The sequence below is a fragment of the Micropterus dolomieu genome, linkage group LG11 (genome assembly GCF_021292245.1).
Source record: "Micropterus dolomieu isolate WLL.071019.BEF.003 ecotype Adirondacks linkage group LG11, ASM2129224v1, whole genome shotgun sequence".
Taxonomy (NCBI): Eukaryota; Metazoa; Chordata; class Actinopteri; order Centrarchiformes; family Centrarchidae; genus Micropterus; species Micropterus dolomieu.
In genome coordinates, this window is record NC_060160.1 from 8,729,090 (window position 1) to 8,754,796 (window position 25,707).

Genomic DNA, 25,707 nt, shown 5'->3' on the forward strand with positions numbered 1-25,707 from the left:
TAAATAAAATAAATAAAAGCTCAGGGGTTATCTTTTAAGGGGAAAAGCTCAGGAACTACTCAGGAACATCATGTGATATGACTAAAGGCTCCAGAACATGGACCATGTGGTTTGATTGTTTTGCCAATTAGTACTACTCTATGTTCAGTATGTGGTCAGGTGAAAATCACATGACTGTTATTGTCCTCTATGTTAAAAAAGTTTAATCTATCTTATAAATCATGTAGTTTTGACACAGCATGACAATAGGTCACAATCCTTAAAAGCATTTAGACTGATGTGATGAAGTATTAAGTATCATGTAACCACACAACATAAAGCTCCCATGTCATGGGTTTGAATTGATTAGGAGACGTAGTTTCAATCACAAACAGTGACCAGACACATTGGCACTAAAACGCAAGTGACTTGAATGTCGCCAACGGAAAAGAAATTGCTCTAATTCAAGGGTGTCTCATTTAGAGACTCTGCAGTGAAAACAAAAAATAAAGACACAAATTTAAAAAGTGTTTAATCAGAATGTCCACCTTAATAACAGGAAGAGACTAGAGGACAACCACTTCATTACGATATCATGGGAATACACACTCATCTTCTGAAAGAGTTAAAAAAAATAAAAAAATAAAAACACACGCACACAAAACTTTGTTCTGAATGAGAACGAATGAATGAGTTTGTTTGCTGTATTTTATTGGGACTTTTAAGCACGCTGGCTTCTTCGATCAAGTTTCCAGACAACATTTTTCACTACCTGAACCTGAAGAGGAAGGAGAGAAAACATGCGTGAGGCAAAGTGCAAAGGACAAGGATGGATTTGCTTAGAGTCAACGTCTATGATTGTCTTAACAAATAGCATGAAAATGTATGAGGAACAAATGTAGGCAAATGACTACCTGTCTATTTATATGTGTGGCTCTCGCATCCACCACGTCCAAATCCTGAGAAGTAGGAAAACAGGAAGCATTACATAAGTGAACATTAACATTAATGAAATGAAAGCAGTGACATGTCACAACATGAGAGACTTTTACTTTGGAAACCGGAGAGAGAATTTCAAGTAATTCTTTCACGACAAGACAAGAGTTTAACAAAATGGTACCAGTTATGAAATGACAGGTGTGACCCTATCAGGTGACGGCGTGTGCTTTTGATAGGACCATTTACAGCCTCAACACAACATCATCCTCACACGGGGCGTTGTTCCTGGCTGAGAATCTTACGTGCAGAGGTGTAGTGCTATTTGTTCATTTACCGAAGCAGACCTATGTGACACGACTTGTTTCAAAGGTTATGTAATGACTGTTCCAACAGTGGCAAGTTTACACACGTTTACAACTGACCACATGACCAAATGTTCGACAGACTTTATGAATATTATTATCATGTTGACAATATTACACAGCAGTCAGCCAAATATGGTGTAGTAGGTTGTGATTAGTGTTGCATTAAGCAATATGTGAATGAACACAAGTGGTTTGTGTTTTGAATGAGTTCTGAGTAAATAAAGCCGCCTTCAAAACATCCCTTCTAAAGGAAAAGTTGCAGTCAAGAGGTCAAGCTCTTCTCATAGGCTAAGCAATGAAAACGTATCTGAAATGTTTGCTGTGTTTTCAGCTTTTAGGGTTAGCTAGCTATACAGCAGACATAAAATTATTGAATTTACTATGCTGCTAAAGGCAGCTTTTGGTAAAAATGTTATCTTGCATGTTACTCAGCACGTGAGTTGACGTCGTAAATCAATCAACACACCTCAAATGTCAAAATGACAACTTTTACGATTCCATTTGTTTTTATTGGCTCTCTTGCATGACATACGCTGTGATTCCACGAGTAAGCCCACTCACTGTGTAGAAAGGATTATTTGAGGAGAACATGCTTACCTTTAGGTCCAAACATTGCACTGTAGCAGGGGTTGTTACAGTACGGCTTGCCTTCATGCTGTAAGAGGCAGAGCTGTATTAGCACTGGTGTATTGAAAATGTCTTTCTTCGTGAAACGTTTGATCACAATCCCAATTTTTTTTTAGTATTTGTCAATACTACAAAAACATGTACAATATCACTGCATTAACTGTCCAAATTAAAAACACAAATAAAGAGTTTCTTATCAAAATCCTTCTCTTTTCTCTTCCTGTAAAATTTTACAATATTTTTGATGACTTGAGCGTGTATACATGTATTTATCCAACGATAAATGTACGTATACATCCCCTATGTATAATTTGGGGCAACAAGCTAATCCCTCCTATCATATAAAACTGCACCTGACACTTGTCAGCGTGTGGGTCATAGTAGCTAGCAGAGCGATATCATAGTGAAAGAAGATTTGATCAAACCCCAAACTCTGTAAATACACATACAAGACAAGAATATCCCGTAATCTTTACAGGATATTGTTGTCTTGTATTTCAGGTGTCTCACCTCTGCATGTGAGCCTGCTGACAGCGTCTTGTTGCACTTCTCACACTTCAGACAGGGCCTGTGCCAGTCCTTCCCCAGCGATGTCACCCTCTCAGCTGCCAAACACACCAAAAGACAAAATTATTATAACTTTCTGCAACTATCTCGTCTTGCTTTTTTCTACGCATCTGGGTCCTTTGAAAAATGTCACATGCCATCATATCTGTATGTACCGAAAACTTAAATATTAAGAGGTTTTAAGATGTTTTGCATGTATTTATCTATTTGCCGATTGCTATTTTGCCATTACATTGTGTGAGATTTTTGATGTGTGATTTCCTCTGCTGAACATGTCATGTGACTTTACCTGCCTACACTAATCATTTGACTACTTACTTATCCAAGCTGACCATGTGACTCATGTGACTTGCCAACATATATAAGAAACAGCCGGCCACCATTTTGTATTTGCCCTGAAGAAGGTCTTAATGACTGAACTTGTAGGCATTTGTTTAACTGTTACTATGACTAAACAGCCATGGATATTAAAAGGCTTTTTAACTTACTGCCCTCTTGAGTCTTAATAACCACAGCATTGAGCTCCACCACAAAGAGAGCTACTGTTGTCTGCAGAGGAGATGGACGTGTCACAGAGTCACACATGTCTGAGGGTCAGTTAATGAGTCTCAGTGTATGAGCTCACAGTGCTGTGAATTCTGGTATAATTTCAGTTTGAGACCAACAAGATAATGTCTTTGTAGATAACTTCAGGAACATTGGGCGTGGTGCTTGAGAGTTAAAGAGTTCCCTGAGGAATCTGTCCTCCCCCTGCCTCATAAAATCTGGTAACGGCTGGCTTTATCTGCAGACCTGATCCGCACCCATCAGAAGGACTGTAGGGAGGAACCCAACTCAACAGCCTAGAGTTTCAGATCTTCAATGGATGAGATGAACACGAGTTTCAAGGTTACTTTTAGGAATCTACACGCAAAGATGAAAAACTTGCCCTCGCTTAGTGAATGCATTAGTTCTGATAGGGCAAGGGCAGGAAATGTTGAAAATGGAGAAGTGTTATCATGAAGTGAGGCTGTTTCTACCAAACACATGTTGTAACCGAGGACCACAAAACTTGATTAGCATCTGCTGATTTTCTAAAAACATAAAAGACAGTCAGGAAGGTCTGCAGATGCATGAATGAATGCTGGTTTCAGGTGATTGTTGGCTATTAGCCTCCAAACCTGCCCACAATGTTAGGATATGACATATATCCTCCCTAAAAATAACCCAATGTGGCATGAGATTATGCAACAGGCAGCGGAAACAGGGAAAGTGCTCCAAGGTGAGGTCAGCCTCTCAGGCCAGTGGCAAGAAAACATTTCAGAAAAATGTGGTGGGGCTTGGAACGGAAGTCTGACCCCAACTAATTACTGTACTTAACTTCAAATAACAATCCAGTGGACTGAACAAACAGCGGGCTCTTGACTTTCCAAACAGTAACAGAGGGGAGTCTCACAATTAAAGTACAGCTCAGAGTCCATTCTGATCAGTTGTGACGACGCCCCATGTATGTTGTTTTACTCTTGATTGTACATGGATCTGATAAAGCATACGTGCAAGGGCTATTTATTTTACTTGATGGTATGACAAGAAATGGGGAGTGACAGACAGAAGAATAATTCAATCTGCTCTATGCATCAACTGCCGCTGACAGGAGCATTGTGGAGGCATTCCAAAACACACAAACAGACTCAAATCTGAATGGAAAACATATTATGGGGGAGGCTGTTCAACTAATTCATTCCATCCCAAAAGAGATTCATGGAGCGGCTGTTTGTCAAGCTAAAAAAAGAGGCTAAGAATGTAGTCTGGAGCATTTAGACTTGACTGAATGACCTTCAATACTGTAACAATCCTGAACATTAATAAAAATGTTATGGTAATACACTTAGTCTCTTTCTGGCCAAGATTTAGATGAGAAGATGATACTGCTCTCAAGATTGTATGCTAAATATGAAGCTACAGCCAGAAGCCAGTTAGCTTAGCTTAGCATAAAGACTGGAAAGAAGCGGAAACGCCTAGCCTGGGTCTGTCCAAGGATAACAAAATTTGCCTACCAGCACCTCTACATTATTTGTAATTTTTAAAGCCCTAATCTTACCCTTAGTAGATGGATGTTATTACCTTTGGACAGACTAGCTAGAATTAATCAGGCTAGCTGTGTCCCCCTGCTTTTGAAGACATTTCTTCCATTGAAGCCTTCATGCGCAATCTCTGCACAAATAAATAAAAATACACCTACACTGCATGTTATGGAACAAGTAGAGTAAGTTTTTTGGGGGAAACTGATGCAGACAGTTCAGGACAATGAAGAAACTGCGCCTCCACATAAAGAATATAAAGCTTTGTTTCAGGCTGCTTTTCCCTCAGTTATATTTTTTCTCTTCCTGCATGGAAAATTAAAAGATTAGTTGAAAGAGTGGTAGGTGTGTTCTGGCTGAAACAAAGTGGTTTGCATGTTCTGGCCAGAAGGGGAAAGTTTATCCATAAAAAGCACGAATGGGAAGCATGTCTCCCCAGTCTCATTGTCAATTGATCTAACTGGCAGTCCAAAGACTTGGCTTTGATAGTCTGTATTGGCCTCAGCCTCTGTGCGTTTCTCCAGAGAAGATTTACTCTGTTGCACTACTGAGCTGCAGACAATGTGGTAAATGGATTAAGACACAAATAAAATGGAGCTGTCCCTTTCCTTCCTGGATGCAGTAATTGCTCCCTGCTTTGATGGTATCATCATGAGACAGACCTACAAGATCGCTGTGGAGGGATGGTGCCGTATTTCAGTCCTCCGAGTCATTATTCATGTCAGTCATCAAGAAAGACAATTCGATTTCTACTGGGAGCACAGATTAAACTCCAAAGTAACTTGATAACGAGAAAACTTAACCTCTTAAGGCTACTATGCACTGATCTGCAAAAATGTATACATATAGCCTACTGTAAGCAGACCTAAAAAATAAACAGCTAAAAGGGTAGACTGACTGCTAAAGAGAGTGAGCAAGTAAGTAAATTACACAGTTATAAAATTCTAGTAATATAAAGTAAGTAAGTACATATAATTAAATGCTATACTTTACTTGGTTATTTGCATTTTCTGCTGCTTTCTACTTCTATTTTAGAGTGAAATAATGTACTTTTCTTACTACAGTTACTCTTCAGAGTAATATTTTACATCCTGAACTGCATTTTCCAAAAGATGATGCATTATAGATTATACTAGTACCCAAAAGTACATAAAGCAGTTCATCAGCTCCACCTCAACCAACTGCAACATTAAAGCACTGCTAAAAATGTTATTGCACCGGTAATATTCAGTGGTGGAAAAAGCATTCAGATCAATTACTTAAGTAAAAGTAGTAGTACCACATTGCAAAAAATACTCCATTACATTATTTTAGTTGCAAATTGTACTTAAGTTTCAAAAGGAAAAGAACGACCCCATCAGTGTCATATTATTATGTTTTTGGATCATTATTCTCAGTAGTGAAAGTAACCAAGTACATTTACTCAAGTAGAACTTGAGCACAATTTTGAGGCACTTCAGTATTTCACATTTCTGCTACTTTCTACATTTAAGCGGGGGAAATTGCACTTTTTACTCCACTACAGTGATTTCACAATGTTAACCACGGATTACTTTGCAAATTGCGATTATACATTCAAAATATAATAGGCCTATATGTGATATCATGATGAATTGTTTATTAAACTATCCAAAGTATAACATAAAGTAGGCCTACATAATATTGCATTAATAATAATCATCCAATAATATAACAGTGGCAGGAGCCATTCTGCAAGTACTTTAACTTCTTGATACTTTAACAATAGCCTATATTGTGTAACGTGATTTACTTGCTACTTTCCGTTGCAATACTGCGGCTTTTAAGTAAGTAAATGATCTGAATACTTCTTCCACCACAGTAAAACTTTTCACAAATAATAAAACACACGATTCATAATTTCTTTTGTAAAGTTCTGAACGGGTTATTTAATATTTTATTATATAAACTAAAAATGCCTCCTTGCAGTCATGTGCGTGTCAGTTTGTCAGTCAGCTTCCTGTATTGGTGCAAAAAAGCCGCTAGTTTTCAATAACCAGGAAATGTTCATGCACGATTTTTCTGCATGTAAAACGAAAACTAGTTGGAGAAAAATTAAAATAAAGAAAGTAAATCTTACCGAAGTAAACTTCCTTCTGGCACTTTGGGCACTTTGGCATTTTGTTGCAGCTGTATTAATCTACCGGAGAGAAAACACGGTAGGTATCCTGTTGATGAAGTGTGACTGCAGCTGTACTGACTGGCCCACCTGTTAGTTCTTGACTGACCACGCCTCGTTGTGAAGTGCAGATGTGCGCTCCGTCCTGTATTTATAGCACGGAGGAAATAGTTCAACTGAAACCTTTCTCTTTTTTATAACAGTGGGAGAGGCTTGTGTTGAGTCAGTGGAGTGTGCGTGCAGAAAGCATCCCGCTGGGTGCTGAAATTAAAGAATTAGGCAAAAATTTTTAAGTAACTCGGTTATGAGGTATCCAATTTGTCTATTTTAAAAGCAAGTAATCAGTTGTGATTATGGACAAATTTGAACTGCTTTGTTTTATTACAGTGATCATTATAATATTATATTTAAAACGGAATTTCATTTTATTACAGCCACCAGTTGAATGAAGGTTAAATCTCTATATATAATCTCCACAATCTCTTAGCCTATATCCAAATAATGAAAACTTTCTAAACAGCTGGAGTTTACTTTTCTGGCATCAGTCAACAGCACTGGGTGTCCATCCACCTATTTTATGCACATTTTCAATTTGCGCATAAAAAATCCTTATATAGTGGACTCAAAGTATCCCAGAATGCATTTTGAAAAGTAGTATACAACCGATGCACTTACCAAGCCGTTTAACCCTTCATGCATTGTGCTGATAGAAAAAGTGTCCGAAAGTGTATTTTCATTTTTCTGGTTAGCTCACTATATAGTCCTCTACATAGAACTCCCTAGATAGGTAGTAGTGAAACCAAGTGATAATTTGCCATATTTCTATTATGTTTCTAGGTTCTTTCTGGTTTCATTCTGGTTTTCTCCAGATGTTTGAGCTTGACTGTGCACAATGATGTGAAGAGTTTGACACTTGAGGGCTATTTTCACATTCATCTGATAAAGGTGGAGTTTCTCTGTGCTCACATTAAAGGTACAGTGTGTAAGAATTAAGACTACTCTCCACCTGTCAAATTCTCCAAAAGAATAGGGGGCAGCATGTCACATATCAGGTCATAACTGCTGCTATTTAGCTCAGCTACCTAGGTTCCTGCAGACTACACGACTTTCAGCGTCGGCCGATTGGTGACAGGGGGTCACACACTACATGAAATGACAAGGACTCTGTCATCCGATGCTGTTTTGTCAAGAAAACACACGTGAAATGTGAAACGTGAAATGACACAAACCTACAGACAAAACAGCTGTTGTTTGCTATTATAAAGCAACTATGAAGACAAAGAACATGAGTGAAAGAATGGATTAGCACATGCAGGTAGCAGGGATTGTCTGAGCTGGCTAAACACAGTATGACGACAGGGAATACAGTAGTGAGGTGATTTACTGCGGCTCCAACCAGGACTCTGACTCCAGGGACGATGAAGACATTGCAGGTTCAGGAGATGCGTCAAGCAGGAGAGAAGTGAGAGGGAGGTTGGACATCAGAGAGGCGATGTGTAGAGCCAGAATATCTTTACATCTAATTAAGGCCAAAACAGAGTTGGTGATTGTTTTGTAGAACAGTGGAAATACTAACTAAATACTAATACAGTTTTGGTGAGTTTTAATTTTTTTTCTGTCGAGTTTGAATGAAGTGTGTTTTACCATGAATTAGCAAGGCAGTTAGTTTGGTGAAAGAGATAAACTTGAATTCAGAAGGTGTATGGTTGTATTTTTCTTTTTGATAGGAAGGAAAATAGGTGTAAGAATAGTTCCTGTCTTGACATTGTGTGAATCTATTTATTAGACTAAAAAAGCTACGAGAGCTTCTTCACATTCTGTTGATTATGTTAGTTAATTTTCTGAACATTTTAAACTAAAATTCTGGCCATATCTTACACAATGTCTATGAAGACTCTCAGTCATCCAGGTCATAGTTGTCCAACGAAAGTTAAAGTCAAGGGCAACTGGACTTGATTGAAGATACTGGAAGACTTTTGGTCCCTCATCCAAAGGACTTCTTCAGTTCTGACTGACTGGCAGGGAAACTCAGCTATTTAACCTCAGTGGGGTCCTTTGCCAGGGTCATCGATACTGCTGGTTCGTTAGTGTTCCTGGTTGTTGTACCGACAGTCGTTACAGTCGTTAGGACTAATGGTCTTACACAATGCACCTTTAAATCAGAGTTTGCAAGACAATTATGGTCCAATAAGCAACCTACACAAGTGTGAGGAAGAAACTTAAAATCTCCAGTGCGCATACACTGAATGGACTTCATTCCAGCCTTCCACTTGATATGTGGCCAGTATGTGACTCCACCAATGTGTTTATTGCTGAATGGCAAGTTAACCCACCTGATGATTCAACAAAGCTGCAGTGACTGAAGACAAACACACACACCTTCGGTCTGCTATGCAAGTCTTCCTTATGTGGTTGTAATTCTAAACTCATATTTATTGTACTTTTTAACAAAAGAAGTGATACACCAGAGATTCACAACCAGGGATGCCTGTACCCCAGTGGGTAGGGGAGATTGGGGTATGTTGTCACACTTTTCATACTGTCTAACATTAACAGGGCACCATCCATCACAATTCATAGTTTTCACGTGACGTCACATTCCAAGGAAAACGCTCCCTTGGAAGGCAAAAAAGACGTTTTTTTCTGCGGCCTGGCAAACAGGAAGCAAGTGATACACTGTTACTTTGAGTTTGTTACTTTTGCGTTGCCAAAATGCTGGATGGTTGTTGTGCTTTCAGATCCAGTAATCGAGGAGGAGACAAGCCGTGTTAAGTGAGGGATTCCCCACTGGGAACTCGTCACAACTTGCCCCAGTAAAAACGGGCACACAAAGTCCATTATACAACTTGCCCCAAACTGACATGTGTGGTAATGTTGGCTAAATCTCAAGGTCAGCGCAACATAGCATTTCAGCTAAAGTGTCAAAAGACATGTTATTGTCTCCTCTACTTTGCGCAAAATTATAATTTCGAACATTCATTCCTAACAAAGTTGTATTGCATAAAATGAAAAGTGCAAAATATTTACTTTTTAAGCAAAAAAAAGATAAGAAAGTGTGCTCAACTCAGATTAGAGTGACCTTGACCACATGTGAACAGGAAGTTGACCAAAGTCACCAAAATTAAGAACAGCGTGACAACTTACACATGTGACAACTTACCCCACTCTCCCCTACTTGAACTACCATGGGATAGGCCTTCATGAAAAACTTGTGGAGTAGCTTAACTCATTTGAAAAAAAATGAACAGAGAACTCCAGAAGTAAGCTCAAATTAATGAACTGGTTGAAATAATGTTAGATATTTATAAGTAATTAATTAGCTGTTCAAATAGTTAGCTAAAAGCAATGAATAAACAACATTTCTATCTATATACACTGCGAGACCCCTTACATAGAAGTCGCCATGTTCCACCACCATGTTTCTACAGTAGCTCAAACAGACAAACTGCTCTACAGTGCACGTTTCGTCACTACATTGAATATGTACGAAGAAGAAGAAGAAGAAGAAGAAGTGAAGTGAAATTAGGACAAATGGAGGACCACACATATTATTTAGCACAAGAGCTGACAGAGCGTGTCAGCCACCGTAGCTTTTCCTACGCACTTGCAAAGGGAGGGATGAGTGGTTACTGAGCAATTGGTTGCAATTCACAACCCTCACCACTAGATGCCACTAAAACTTACACACTGAACGTTTAAAGGTGAAATAGCTACCTAAAAGTAATGGATAAATGTCAAAAGGCTACAATTAGTGGGAAAATGGTTGAAATAGAAGTAATGAACTAACAGTTCAAATAAACAGCTAAAGGTAGGCTAATGGATAACCAGTGGAAATAGCTAGCTTAAGGGTGAAAGCTGAAGGTGGTTGAAATAGCTAAAAGTAATCAATAAACTGTTTAAATGTTTAGCAAAATAGTGGCGAAAATTTTGAAATAGCTAATAACAATATAAATGGTTGAACTAAAAGTAATGGATTAATGGTTGAAATGTCTAATTTCTGCCACACCAAGTTGAATTTATGTTGACCAAGCCAACATAAACAATGGCTCAATTGTATAAAAAAAATATTGTAAGAATATCCCCTTGTATATCTAATAGTGTTAAATACCATTCTGTTAAAATGAACATATTTGGAACATGGCTGGGGAGGTCTGACAAAATCCAGCAGACTGGTAGCCACACAGCTACCAGTCTGCTGTTTTGGCAACACGGTGTAACAGTTTGGCTTGTGATTGCACCATGATGATGATGATGATGACGACGATGTTGACGTTTCTCTGCCCTAGACTCTATTGAAGACTTTTAGTTCAGAGAGTTCTGGGTGTAATCATTACAACGCAAACAGATCACACCCAGGGCAACTTTTGACCTCAGAAGGGTTGAAAAGCTGACGCCACTTTATAATCAGTATCTCTATGTGTGTGTGTGTGTGTGTGTGTGTTTAACCTGTATTATGTCATTATGCTTACTTTGATGTGGTGTATGCTCATGCTGCAGATGCAACATCTTCAGCGTGAGGCATTTTTCTGTCTGTATTCTGGCACAGTTGAATGAAGATAGCAAACCCTCTGAGGAGCTCTTTAATGAAATCAACATGGCAACCAAACAAAACACTGATCTTGTCAGACTGTTTACAGTACCACAGACCTTTGGTACTTTTTTTTTTCTGAGGTTGACTGATTGAGCTAGTCAAGATGACATTTTTATAGAGGTAAATTTCCATTTTTCTAGTCTCTCTTAATCTTTAAATGAGATTGAAGGTTTACTCACAATAAACACACATTTAATCCATTTCCATGTAATTCCAGTTGGAAAACTTTCTAAATATCTGGTGCCAGGCAGAAAACATGGAGGAATTTACTTTTGAATTTGACCATGCAGAGCGACTCTAGGTAGTGTCAGTCCGTTTTGTCAATACACCACTTTGGTCCTGACTGAAATATATTTGCAAATAGCCTATTTAGTTCTGTTCCTCTAACACATTTTGGGTTTTAGTGAAATATCTCAAAGTATTGGATAGATGGGCATTTAATTTGGTACAGACATGCATGTCCCCCTCAAGATGAATTATAATAACTTTGGTGATCCTCTCCACCGGCACCATTATGAGGTCAAATTTTCCAGTACTTTGGTTTATGACTGAACGAATAGCATCCCCATCAGCCTTAGCTGTACTTTGCTTTATAATGACAGATTTACCTGCAGGTTTTACTGATTGGGGAGAATCTCCAAAGTCTTTGGGATGAGAGGATCGCCTTGTAATTTTCTTTGTGGGATGGTTTTCATTAAATCAGCAATGCCAGGCAAAAGCTCTGCCATCTGCAGATTAATCAGAGAGCTAATCTCTCCCAGCCACCCAGGTAGCCAAGGGTGACGCCTCATTGGTGTGCACTCTGCCCCTGGGTTGGCTGGGCTCTCAACCAGCCAGTGAGGTTGGCCACTGATGTGTCTCGGTTACTGCCTTGTAATTAAATATTGCAGTGATCAGCCCTTCTCCCTTAAATTAGACAAGATTAACAAGGAGGTTTCATGTTCTACATCACTAATCAAGTATAGTAAATACACACAAACTGCCACCACATGAAGACATTTATGTGCACAGTCTACAGAGACACACACAGGCTACAGCATACTTGTTGAGCTGTACTTAAAGATACTGCTGGGGCATCAAAATTATGCAAAGGTAGAGCTTCTTGGCCAAACTGCTAGACACCAGTGAGAACTTTGAAGGTCATGTCCATTGTCTTTTAACTGGAAATTTGGTTGATTTATTGACCTTGGAGCTAAATTAAGTTAAAGCAGCTATTATCAATGCTAAATCTAAATGCTAGATCTCATGGCTAATGTGTAATGTGAAAGCCATCACATGCAGTTTTGAACCCACGTAGATTTTTCACAGTCTCCAGCAGTTCTCCACAGTACACAGTGTTGCTCAGTGTCAGCTGGATGTGTAAACAATGTGTAATATTAACTGGATATTTGCTTACAAGTTTGTCATATCAACCTAAAAGGCGATGATATACAAGTGTTTACAGTTGTTTGAATAGAATATGAAAAAAACAACAATAAATAATTTGTAAAATGTAGTGTTTAGGGGGTTTGGTGGGTGACTTGGACTCATTATACATCAGTATTTCTAAAATCTGGCAATGACCCCTGGGCCAAGCAGCTAGTTTTTAATTAAAAAAATGTATGTTAAAAAGTTTTTTTTTCTTTTTTGTTTTGCTTTGCTTTGCTTTGCAATGCATTTCAGCATCACAGCTATCTAGTCTACCTAAAGAGCAGCACCCCTAAATCTTGTCAAACTGTCTGGCAGCCCTTTGTTGGGACAAAAAAAAGTCATCTTGTCCTCTAAGACTACTTTTTTATGTTCCATTTGCATCAGTCAAACCGAGCAGCAACCTCTGGGTCTGAAAAGCGAAGCCAACGCCGAAGTGCCTTGCATTCTTTCTAATGACCAGCAGGGGGCAACTGGTTGCAAAAAGAAGCCAGATTCTATTGAAGTCTATGAGAAAATGACCGTAGTTCTCATTTAATTTATTACCTTAGTAAACACTTTCCCAAAGAGTAAATGGTTTCAGTTGCTAGTTTCAAGTCTTCAATACAGCATGATGTTCATTTTCAAAACTGGTCCCATTTAGAGGAAAATACACAATAAAGCAGGCTATGCTTTAGCGTAGCAATGTGTATCCCTCCCAGCTTCACCTTTTCATCTAAATATGGTCACTTCTGGTTCCAAAAAAAAACATGGAGATGGCCAACCTACCAAAATCGAGACTTCAGAATGGTAGTCCACAAACCAATGGTTGATGCCTTGGTGGCTTCATCCACTTCTTGTATACAGTCTATGATTCAAACACATGTGACCCTTGACCAGTGAATTCATATGACCAAAAAACACCTGACCAAAAGCCTTATTCGACGTGACCCCTTGGCTTAAATTGCACTAAACACAGAGGAGCTACTTTGGGATGCTGCTATATAAAAGTATGCTTTACTTTTGGAAGCTGTAATTTCTGCAGCATGACGTCATAGGACAAAATCTGTTCTCTGTAGAAGAAGTTCATAATCCTAGAAAATTAATGAGAGAAAGTCCAAAACTACTTGCAGAGCAGCAAAATGAGCCCCATAAATTTCATCTCAAAATAACCCCTGCTCTGCTTGTTTTAATTGTACCAATATTTTCTGGGTTTTGTTGAATTTATGGCGAGCAGCCCTGTAAATTATACACAGTGATGGATCAGGGTCCATGCAGAGCACAACACAAACACAAGTAAACACAATCTGTTCCTAGGAAATCAGGGAGTAAAACAAGCCGCGGCAGGGTGTCGGCCATCACTCCTACAGATCGGTCAGATGGAGACCCAAAGGAGGGAGACGATGCTGGGAAGACCATGAAGCCAAGAAGCACCGCACAGCCTGTAAGAGGAGGACACTGTGTCCATTCAGTGAAGCACATGCTCTCAGATAGGCTGAGCCATGGAGGGAAGTGCTTCAGTTTCACACGCTTAGAAAGCAAACAAAGACACATGTACATTTACTGATGAAGTATTCAGTTTCACAGCAATACACAGCACATGCATGCACAAAACTGTACATTCAGATATACCGCACCTCGCGGGACTTACGGATAATTTATCACCGTTGATGAACCAAACAAAGAATATTTTATCATTTTTAAATAGCTGGCTACATGAAATAGACCTGCGAGGAACCTTGACGTGCATGCAGTTGTCGGCAGCACAGCATGGCAAAACTCACACAAGACCGGTGAATGACAGGCGAGAGAGAGAAAAGTGTCTTCAAAAAGTCTCAGTTTAGCTGGAAATTTACAGTGTAAGTTGAATGAATAGAGAATGCAGCTCTGCAGCTTCTCAAGATTAAAGCGGAGCTACCGTGTGTAACCCCCCCCCCACTCACAATCGCCATGCACAAAAACATACATGATTCGACTATTAGTCGACTATAGGCAGGACTTGACGATTCTGATTCGACTATGTAAATCCTTAGTCGCGGACAGCCCTAATGGACACATAATACAGAGAAGAATGTAAATTCACATTCTTGATCCAAATTGATCGCCTGACTCAAGCCAGCAACTTTACTGTTTTTGTATACTGTTTCAGCTCTCAATAACCTTGTTTCCAGCCACACTGACTAGCTAGCGAACATGACTTTAGCAGCACAATATCCACATTTAACCCTTGATCTGGTGGAGACCAAACTAGAGTTTAAAAGAGAGTGAATATTAGACTGGGATTTGTCAGGTCACCAGAAACATAACTCCAAATCAATGTTAACATTTTTCCATATCTCCATCTCTTGATGTGTAAATAGGCAACGCTTTGCTAGAATATTAACTCATCAACAGTATCATCTTAAAATATGTTAATATGTCATTATTGTGATTCTATCTTGAAAACGTTAAGTGCTACTGCTTGAGTATTTCCATTGAGTATACTTTTACTGAACTGAATTTGCACTTTTGAATCGAAAAATGGAACTACATGACAACTGAACAAACTCAGTCTACTATAGAAGATCATGTTATATGAACAGCTACTTTGTCAATTCTTAATATTATCTTGTTCCCCTTCTTTTCTTTCCCCTGGCTTCTCTTCATTCCTTATTGTTTTCTTTCTTTCCTTTCCTTTTTTCTTTCTTCCCTTCTTTTTCAGCTTTAGCTTCTTTTAGTTGTTTTCTTATTTTCTTATTTGTTTAACCTTTGCCCTCATGTATTTCATTAACTGACTGAAAGAATGAAAATCTAGATGGAGACACAAGAGTTTCACTTTGGGTACTTGAGTGCATGTACCACAGTGGACTCATTTTACTGAAGAACTTCTCCCACCAGGGTCACAGAGTTTCTCACACTATTTTTTTCTCAGACACCAGGTTTTTTCTAAGGTGACTGTCTGCACTCTTATCTCTGCTTGCCTTTGATGCTCGCATTACCTCACGCTCCGCATATGTTTTCCTGCGATTTGAGTTGAATAGGGAAACACTGGATTTGTTGTGGTTGCTATGGAGATTAATCATCTTTGGACTCATTACTTATCCCCCAGATCAGACTTGATTGGTCCTGCACCGTAGGCAATAGTTGTCAGTGTGGACTGTAATGATATGTTTATAATCAGAAAGAAAACTCTCTTCCAGAAGGGCTGGATGATCCATGCCAGGACATGTGACATGAGTTGTTTCCCATGTAACTCCGTTTTTAGAGGACATGACATATGCATTACAAATTGCATGTATAATATTGATAATGTCCATACCACAACACTGTATGCTTTCATAAAAAGTGTTCCTCAATTGCCCCAGACATTACCCTCACTCAGTTTACTGACATGTTTGTGGAGTCATTTGTCTTGCAACACATCATCTTGGAGACGTCCCTTCTCTTTCATCATGTTGTTCACACTCTGCTATGTTAAACTTAGCTTGTTCCTACATGCTTACCCACTACTGTGGTTGCAGAATTTGCAAACAGAGCAGACACAATTGCAGGATACTGATTAGATGAGATCAGTGAATTCTGTAAGCGGTGTAATAGTGAATGAATTCTGGTGTAATGAAACACAGGAAAGCTTTCTCTTTAGAAATGCTGTGTGGCAATAAATAATAAAAAGGTTGTGCTGCTTAAACTCCTTTAATGGTGTCCTTACAAGTGTCGCCAAAAAGCTGCAGCTTATTCAAAAGGTTGTTGCAAGAAAGTGGATCACATCCCTCTAGCTGTCAAATATTTGCACTAGCTTGCTTTTATTTTAACAATGCTGGTATTTTGTTGGAGTGGTAAAAATCCTAATTACATTCATCTGCTGGTGCACATGATGAACTGTTCACAACTCTCAGATTATCTAGAACAGGTTTGCTTTCCTTCCTCAGGATTACTAAAACATGGAGAAGTGGGATTCAGTTTTTACATTATGTAACACACTTCTGTTTGCCCATGCCTTTTTATTCAATTAAATTTGTGGTTGTTCATTCATATCTTTCACTGCAAATCCACAGTACTTTTTATTCTTCTGTGTGTAATTTAATACCATAGCAAACAGCTACTTTCTCAGAAATATTGAAATAAATATAGAAATACAAATAGAATTGGCTTCTTTGCATTGGCTCCGTGTAAAATCCAGAATAGAATTTAAAATCCTTCTCCCCACCTATATTCATAGTTTTCATGTGACGTCGCATTCTAAGGAAAATGCTCCCTTGGAGGGCAAAAAATACATTATTTTCCACTGCCTGACAACCAATATGCAAGTGATACACTGTTACTTTGTGTTTGTTACTTTTTGTGTTGCCAAAATGCTGGATGGTGATGTTGTGCTTTTGGATTTGCTAATCGAGGAGGAGACAAGCCAGTGCTGTGTTAGGTGAGGGATTCCCCAGAAGGTAAAAGTAAACATTACCGAGTCGAGCGGTGGCAATGACCTGTCGGTTTTTAATGGTAGAAATGTGGCAGCGGATGCTGTAACGTTATACGGATCAGATATGCCCAACATTTGCAGTTTGTGTTCATGTTCTTTTTCTTAAGTTGAAAGGTGATACAAATAAAATTTGACTGCTTTTGCGGCATCTCTACAGGGGGAGTCACGGTGTTGGTCTGTTGTTTTGCCCTCCAGGTCACACCGTGCATGTCAAGTGACTGAAAACTATGAATAGCCCTTAATGGTCAGGCACCATCATGTCTTAAAGAGCTCATAGTGGATTATTAACACATTAGAACACTGCGCTCCAAGAATGCAGGGTAACTTGTGGTTCTCCAGTCTCCAAATGTAGAATGGGAGCCAGGACCTTGAGCTATCAAGCTCCTGTCCTGTGAAATCAAGTCCCGGTTTGAGTTCAGGAGGCAGACACCATCTTCACAATTAAATGTAAGGTTAAGACTTTCCTCTGCGATATAGCTTATAGTTAGGGCTGGCTCTCGTTTCCTCTCCCTCTCCATCTGTTCGCCTTCTTATCCCATTAATGCATGTTACTAATTCGACTTCTTCCCTTTTTTTTTGTGTTTTGTGTTTTCTAATCTCTCTCCTTCTGTCACTTACTGCAGGCGTTTCTGGCATTTCAAGAGTTTGGATCTGTGGTTGCTGGTCACTTTCTGTCCAAATGTTCCTGTTCAACACCCACTGTTACAGTTATTATGACCTATTATTTTTATTATTATCATTACTATTGCCATCATTATTAATACTAATATTGATTTGTATTGATATTTGTATTATTACCACTACCATTACCTTTATTTTAAATCACTATGTGGAACTTGCACTGGGCTACTGTGTGCTCCCAGATAACATGATTTCATGAAGTTCACTCGAGTCACAAGTTTGTGCCCAAGTTTTGTGTATTTTGTCGTTTTCTTCCCATGGTTGCAAAGTGTCACCTAAATATTCCACAGCTTCTGTGCAAGAAGTTGGAGATGGCAGATGAGTTCAAGCATGTTTGACTTGGATGTGTTTCAGATGTGGCCTCTTTATCAAAACAGATACGGTACATGCGCACAAACACTTTCACAGATGCATGTTTAAACGCTGTTGGTCAGGGTAAGAACAGGTCAAGCATTCATAAAAAAACAAGGATCCAATGAAAACCAGTCAGATTGTACGACTTCAAAACAGCCTTTTTTAAACCCACTGTTCTATGCTAAACCATTATCATTAAGGCTCATTTAATGCTGGGTCCTGGCAAAAGCTCAACTATTTAGAAGGAACAGAAAGGTCAAACAAATAAACACTGCGGTAAGCTGTAATTTCCTTGGCAACTGGTAATTGTTTGTCAGGGAGGTTGTGTCCGCTGCTATGGCAACAGTGAGTTCCTCAATAACAGGAAATGAAGAGGCTGCATGTTTCTGAGGATACTATGTGATCATTTCCTTTTAAAAACACACACAAAAAGTCCCTTTTGAGTCACTTCAAGTCAAATGTACTTTTGTGAAGAAAACGAATATTGATGAAAGAAAAACATCTTTTTTTATCTCTGCATTCAATTATGAGTGTATATATCAGTGTGTATTGATGAGGGCAACATGAGAAATGAGTATGATGATTTTAATGAATGTAAAATAATGAAGTTACTGTTTGTTAATCCCCTCTCTTGAACAGTGATCAATCAAATCATAGTTTAGCAAATCTAGCAAGGCACGACACGGAAGTTGTGTGCGTGGGAGAAGGTAGTGGTGTGTGGCATTCTGAGGTAATAAAAACACAATCTTCATTATGTAAGGTCTTTATACACCACTGAAAGCATAGTATATTATATTGCATTTCTGTCAATTCATCCTTCATATATTTCACATTGGACCTTTATACAGTTACCATTACATTACCATCTGATAGTCCATTGCTGTAGTTTGCTAGTAAATTAAGCTAATTTTAGCCAAATCAAGACTAAGTTCAGACATCCACACTAAAACCAGACGTTTTGGGCTTATTTATCTCATATACACCCCTCCTAACAATCGGAATAGAAATAATTTCTGAAAAACTCTAAATTGAGTAGCGTGGCTCAAAAATCAGATCAGAAAGGGGCTCAAGTCTTACAGTGCACACCCGCTTTCAACATGCACTAGTACGCGCATGTTTGAGACAAAGGGAAAAACATCTGTAAAGGTTCTCCTTCTGCAACCCAAATTTTAAAATAGCTTAGGATTTTAAAACTCTTGTAGTCTCAGCTTGGCTTTAGGAAATATTATCTACCATATAAATTGGACGTGTGCTCAAATAAAACAAGTAGCCTGCTGCTGGGATGCTTTAGATAATATATTTTACCCAGGAGTGCTTGTATATCATCAACATCTGGTTTTGCCACTGCAGTATTTAGCCTCACAGTTTCCCCACGAGCCCCGTTTTTTGCCTTAAGATTTGTTGCACATATTTGGCTATTCATTGCACTGTAAATTGCTTCACATAATTTGTATTCTGACTGAGAGACATACTTCATATTTCACTCTTAACTATGCAAGTCTGTTTTCAGGATCGCAGCAGCAGCTCCATGTTCAGGTCTCTCTCACACAGTCTGATATTTTGCTTGTTGACAGAAAGTGCCTGTCGATAAGCTGCCTTTATTCTCCTTGTCAGTGTACTTTAGATTTGTTTCTTGGCTCCTTTTACAACCAAAGTTTTACAATATCACCTTAAGTACTGTCAAAAGTTGCTTTTCTGGAACTCATTAGCTAAATGGTAATCAGCAGACAGAAATCTGGATCAAATGTAGGGGTGTTTTATTTTAAAGAGCACAACTCCAATTTCCACAATCAGAACTGCTTTATATAAATAACAGTGGGGCTGAAGGTGGGATATTGTTTCGAATGAAAGCACAGCAGATATTTTAAGCAGAGTTACAGTGAAACAATACCACACGTTGTTGAGGTTGATGATGATGAAAATGGTATTCATGTTTTTCTGCTGAATTCTACAAACTGGCTTCTTATCCTGCCTTTCTGTTCCTATGTTGTTTTATTTTCCATTTCTCTGATGGATTTCCCCATCAAGACATATCTAACTGTTGCGAGTCACTGTACATAATAATTTGCTCTTAAAGCTGCATAATCCGTATTTTTATCTTAACAGTAGATCAAAATACTATGTGTAATGTGAAAGGTATTGGATGTAGAGGAACCCACAGAAACTGGACATAGTTCCCCTCAACTATGGAGCGTTTCAGCATTTTTTTAACTCATTGTTTGGATTTTTTAACCCGAAGCTTTATTGTTTTGTCTCTCATAATGTTGTTTTCAGCCACAGCAGGCAGCTGTTTTCAGTGAGAAAATCCCCACTGTATGCTACCTGCCCAGAACCAAACAGCAGACAGACAAAGTTGGCAACTAGCTGGTAAACATTGCAGCATTTGGCAGCAAAAGAGCCAGATATTTCCCTCAGGAGTTGGTGGAGATAAAAAAACAGAGACAAATATTATTCATTACCATCAATCAGCAAGCATGTAATGCAGATATGTCTGCATTTAGAGATTATTTTACACATTTATAAATCGGATTGAGATAGAGATACACAACTCTCCACTTACATTTGCAAATAACTCTTCTACAGGAATGGCCCCATGATAACATTGCTCAGTATCTGCTGAATGTGCAAATAGGCAACTGTTTGCCAACACAATCACCTTAACAACTTTATTTATAACTTGATAGTATCTCAGTGCTGTAATTATCATGCTGCACCCCAACACACACCCAACGAGCAAAGAAATCAATGAATGCAGCTTAAATGACTTGCTTGGTTAAAAGTTTTAAAGATAAATAGAGTTACAAGACTATCTTTTATTTTTATTTTTATTGCTACTGCACCAATAACACCAGATGCTTGCCTTCCACAAAGTGTTTTCCTCTGCCTACTTTCTTGATTACCTTGTAGTGCTACGGCTTTCCATTTGTATCAGTGAATAACATACTGTAAATAGACAACAGAAATATGCCCAACACTTTTAGTTCAATATTTACACTTTGTTTAGCTTGGAATGGATTTCCTCCCCAACCCTCACTAAGTCAACGAAAAAAAGACACAATACCCCATTTGTTCCCTGGCCTCTACAGCTTCTGCTGAGAGCAGTCAGTAAATCAAGCTTCTCCTCTCTACAGCCTTATAGGCGACTCCCATTCGCTGAAGCCAGCATAACTGCCTTGTACTTAATAAACCTCCATCCTCACCATGGATCAAACCACTTTTCACTGAAAGGTGTCAAATGTCTCTTGACCGCGGCCCTATAATTTAGCACCTGTTGACAGTCTCTCAGTTATTCATGATCTTTCCCTCTGTTACCTCCAAAATGCTGAATGTGTTAAGATTTCTGCTCATTAGAGCCTAATTTTGGCTGTGATGCCAAACTCACGCTGCTTTATTTCAGTGCCACTGGGCCTATTAAAGTAAGAGAAGGTCCGCAGAGAGATTTTTATATTTTTTGGAACATAAATGCGCATTAATGCACACTGGAGATTTGCAGTTGCTAGATCAGGACTCATTTGTTAGATTTTAGGAACTCAGTGAGTCTCGTCTCACCTCATTTTAGACTTGGCACGCAGTCAGAACAATCAGTCTAAAAGCGTTTCCCACTGAGCGGCAACAAGCCTTCTTTCTTTTCTATTTCTTGGCCTTTTTAAAGTTTACAGTAGGTGGACAGATGGTGGACTGCTTCACCAGGCTCTGACTTGGACAAACGATGGCCCATAAATCCGTCTTGTGCAACGCTTGGCAACAATTTCTATGTCCAAGTTCTGTTTAAGGTGTCAAGTTGGGCTTTGAGGCTGTACTTCAGAATCGTTTTTTAATCTTTTTGTTTAAAATTTTTTTTTTTGCATATATCTGCCATGGTGACCAAGTACTATTTGTAAGAGGACATTGGTCTTCTGTTTTTCTGGTATTTCCCTCTTGTTTGAGTAAAAACTGTGTGTCAGTATAAGGGTTAAGTGAGTACTCGGCTGAAACAAGTATCATCAGAGTAAAATTCATCAATGCTTGTTTCTAAAAATATAGGAACATTTATGAAGAAAACTTGTTCTGTACATAGTTATCTTAGTAATGTGAACATTGATCAAGTAAGAGTCTGTTTTTTAAATAGTTTTCTAATAACTTCTTATAAACCACTATTAACTTCTGGGTTTGTCTCGCCCACATCCGGTTTAATTACAGCCCATTCCAAGTATAGATCCGGATGCAGATAATTTAGCTGGTTAAACAGATACAGACATAGATAACAGGATACTCGTTTATCCCTATTGGTTTAATGTTCTGCTAATGGAAGATTTTTGTTACAACAAATCTCTGCTTTTGACAGAAAAGTTCGAATATTTTCGGAAAATTAATTTTCTAAATGATTTGCTGTCTAGTCAAGGATTAGATGAAAAAATTGATACCGCACTCTAATGTCTCTGCACTAACTATGGGAGTTGGAGTCGCATGGAAATTAACTTAGCTTAACAGCTTACTGTTTAAGTAGGCAAAAACAAATGAGAATGTGACAACAAGACCCAGGACGTTGCTGTTCTCCACGGAATTGAAAATTCCATCACGTTGCTCCATGAAAAACCACAGCTTGTATTTTTTTATATTTATGTTTGTACACAGATGAAATAAATGAGATACAATGTGTGCGTTTTTTCTTCTTTTTCTTTTACCTTTGGCTAGGCTATAGCTGTTTCTCCCTGCTTCCAGTCTTTATACCAAGCTAAGCTACTTAACTCATGGCCACATTTCCATAGTTACAATAATGGACATGGGATATCAATCTTCTTCATCTAACACTCAGGAAGAAAGTGAATAAATGTGTTGGTCAAACTATTGTAGTTGAGGCTTCTTCAAAGACAGGTAATTTTAGGTTTAATGTCACAACTTCCACCAGTTTAAAGTTAACTTATTCTGTTGTCTGCTCTGTTATTCCCTGTCTTACTCCTTTCCCACCATCACCTGACCTTCCCCGCTCACTTGTCTCCCATTTCACGTTCAAGTTGCTGTTTTTCCTAGGCTGTTATCTTTACTCCACTTTAGGGAGATCTTTGGAGCAAGACTGGAAAATACACATGCGGAAACCCACCAATCCGAGCGGCGTGCCTCATCCACCGCTCCCTAACAGGCAATTTTCATCACACAGCGGTTTTCTTTTGATTCTTTTAAAAGCGCCAGGGTTGGTTTCAATCTCGCTGAAACTGCATGTAAATCCTGAACAGTGAGCAATCATTGACCAAAAAGCTCTGAGTACTTACATTTTTATCCTGTAAATGCCATATAAATCCCACTCCAGTTCAATCACCAGACTAATGATTCACAAAGTGCACAAAATGACATGCTTGTGCTCCCCTACTCCTCATAAATCATGTTAAGGAACAGTGACCAGTGGCAGACTGATTTTACTCGCTTCAAGGTCAGTTAAAAGTGAAAGCATTGGTTCATTAAGCTCATAACATCACAGAAACTATTCAGCAGGATGTCTCTATTTATAACTCTTCAGATAAACACATGAATTTTGTTCTGATCATCAGTGAGCACAACTGAAGCAGTATGGATGTATTCTCAACCTAATGAACCAGCTGTGTATGCAGTAACAGCCATTAATGGTACTTAACTCAATCACATTTAACCCTGAAGGAATTCTTACATCTACAAGGTATTCTCTTTGTTTGACATATCTAACAGTCTAATTATCCGCTTTCTCACACTTTCCACACATGCCTTTTTGTTAGAATATTATTGGGTTGAAATGACTGAATGGTGGTATTTGGGAACTAGCCACTGTACAGTATGCTCTGTGCAAATGGAGAGTTCACTGAGTGAATGGAAAAAAATTGATCTCATGATATTTATACCTAAACACTGCCGAAAAACCAATTGGTCTTTCCTTCGGACCGAATGTGCGAATGCCAGTGAATGTCAAAACACAGTCAAAGAATCATTAATCACACAGTGTGCATGTCTGTTTGTTTCCATATACTCTCATAAGGTTGGTTCAAGAACTGAGAAATATTATACTGTCATGTACTTTCCAGAGTTGGAGGAGTGCAAGAGCCCAAATGAAAGTTAAAGGTTGCATTATATATAAAGACAGCATTAAGATAATGGAAAAACCGGGAATTTTATTTAGAGAGTTTGTTTCATTGTCCCATGTGTGCCATCTAATTTAAAATCCGTAAACAATGATCCTAACATGGTGGTTTTTATGTAACTGTAATCCTAATGAAACACACAGTTGATTAATGGAAATTTGATACTTGACTCTGACTGTTTATTTTGTTTGCTGTTGCTGCTTCCATATTTATTTCCACAAGTATGGCGAGTGGCCATCTTTTGCGGTCTTCTGTTTATGGTTGCAGTTCAATCAGGAGAGACTTCATCTGAGTGAACGAATAATTTATTGACATGTGCAATGTGCTTTTGGCATCTAGACCTCATTGTGACATCATGATGTTTAAAGCGGGTGCTAAAGCAGTTAAGTGGTATAGAACCCCCCCCCCCCGATGGAGTCTAGACAGTGGTGGTGGTGATAAGATGAAGAAAATGCTGAATGTGATGAAAAGTGATGAGCTCAACCTCGAGCTTGTGAATGGGGTGGAGGAGGACCGTGGCAATATCGCCCTAAAATGACAGCTGACAGCAGCAGAGATGAGAACAGATTTAAAGTTTGACAGCGACTACATGATTGGCTGATGGAGATCATGGCAAAATCTGGTTGGTTTAACTAAAGCGTGAATGCCCATAGTCAGCTGACTGGAGGAAGGGGAAGAGAAAAAGTGTATGAGAGACAGAGTTGTGAATGAATGAAGCATAAAGATATTCTTCCTGGTTGAACTTACTCTGAGCTCACAAACGGTGTAAAAGAAGTGGACGTTGTCACTGTGACGCCAACCACTGGGTCGTGGATTTCTGTTTTGAAGCCTCGAGTTTGACATTTTGGCGGTCGCCATCTTGCTATTTTGGAACCAGACTCGACTAGACAAAGGGTTGGCGCTAGCTTGCCTGGTTAGCAAGGCGCATCCCAATTTACGTTAACTGTGATATTAACTGGGATGCTAATTTTGGCAAGTGAAAAACAAAATGTACTTACCAGAAAAACAGCCGACTCCTAACATGCTTTTTCAGTGGCGCTGGTCAAATTTTCACAGTGCAGTGGATACATGTGTGACGGAAGCCAACACGGCTGTGCAGTGAGTAAACCTTACTGGGTGTGGCTGTGGCTCAGGAGATAGAGCGGGTTGGTCGTTATTCGGAAGGTCGGTGGTTCAATCCCCGATACTGAACCCCGAATTGCCTGAGTGAGTGTGAATGTCCGTTTGAGCACTTAGGCTCAGTGTATGACTGGTGAATGCAGATGTAGTGTAAAAGCGCTTTGAGTGGCTATACAAGTACAGTGTTTACATTACTCCCTGACATAATTAATAGACTGGCGACCGATGACAGGACCCAGGGGTTTTAGCCTCCTCGTCAGCCTCCCGCACCCGAGGTCGCCGGTTCGACTTCGAACCATACAGTATACCATATACCATACTCAGGGGCAGCCGGTGAAACATGTCACCTCACCTCTTACCTCC

The 25,707-nt window shown here is 39.0% G+C and overlaps 1 protein-coding gene across 1 annotated transcript; it reads right to left on the reverse strand.

Annotated features, from left to right (window-relative positions):
• Positions 1 to 494: 494 nt before the first annotated feature.
• Positions 495 to 6,794, reverse strand: crip1 (cysteine-rich protein 1). The gene is made up of 5 exons (XM_046063541.1): positions 6,636 to 6,794; positions 2,421 to 2,515; positions 1,881 to 1,938; positions 894 to 938; positions 495 to 757 (listed from the first exon to the last, which is right to left on the reverse strand). The coding sequence occupies exons 1-4, from the start codon at positions 6,673 to 6,675 to the stop codon at positions 898 to 900; spliced, it is 234 nt and encodes a 77-aa protein (XP_045919497.1). The 5' UTR covers positions 6,676 to 6,794; the 3' UTR covers positions 495 to 757; positions 894 to 897.
• Between the last annotated feature and the right edge of the window lie 18,913 nt (positions 6,795 to 25,707).

Excerpts from the sequence above, each read along its gene's own strand:
- crip1 (XM_046063541.1), bottom strand. The coding sequence starts at position 6,675 with ATGCCAAAGTGCCCAAAGTGCCAGAAGGAAGTTTACTTCG. Across the intron at positions 2,516-6,635 it reads CCAGAAGGAAGTTTACTTCG|CTGAGAGGGTGACATCGCTG; the intron begins GTAAGATTTACT and ends TGTGTTTGGCAG. Across the intron at positions 939-1,880 it reads TGCAATGTTTGGACCTAAAG|GATTTGGACGTGGTGGATGC; the intron begins GTAAGCATGTTC and ends CCTACTTCTCAG.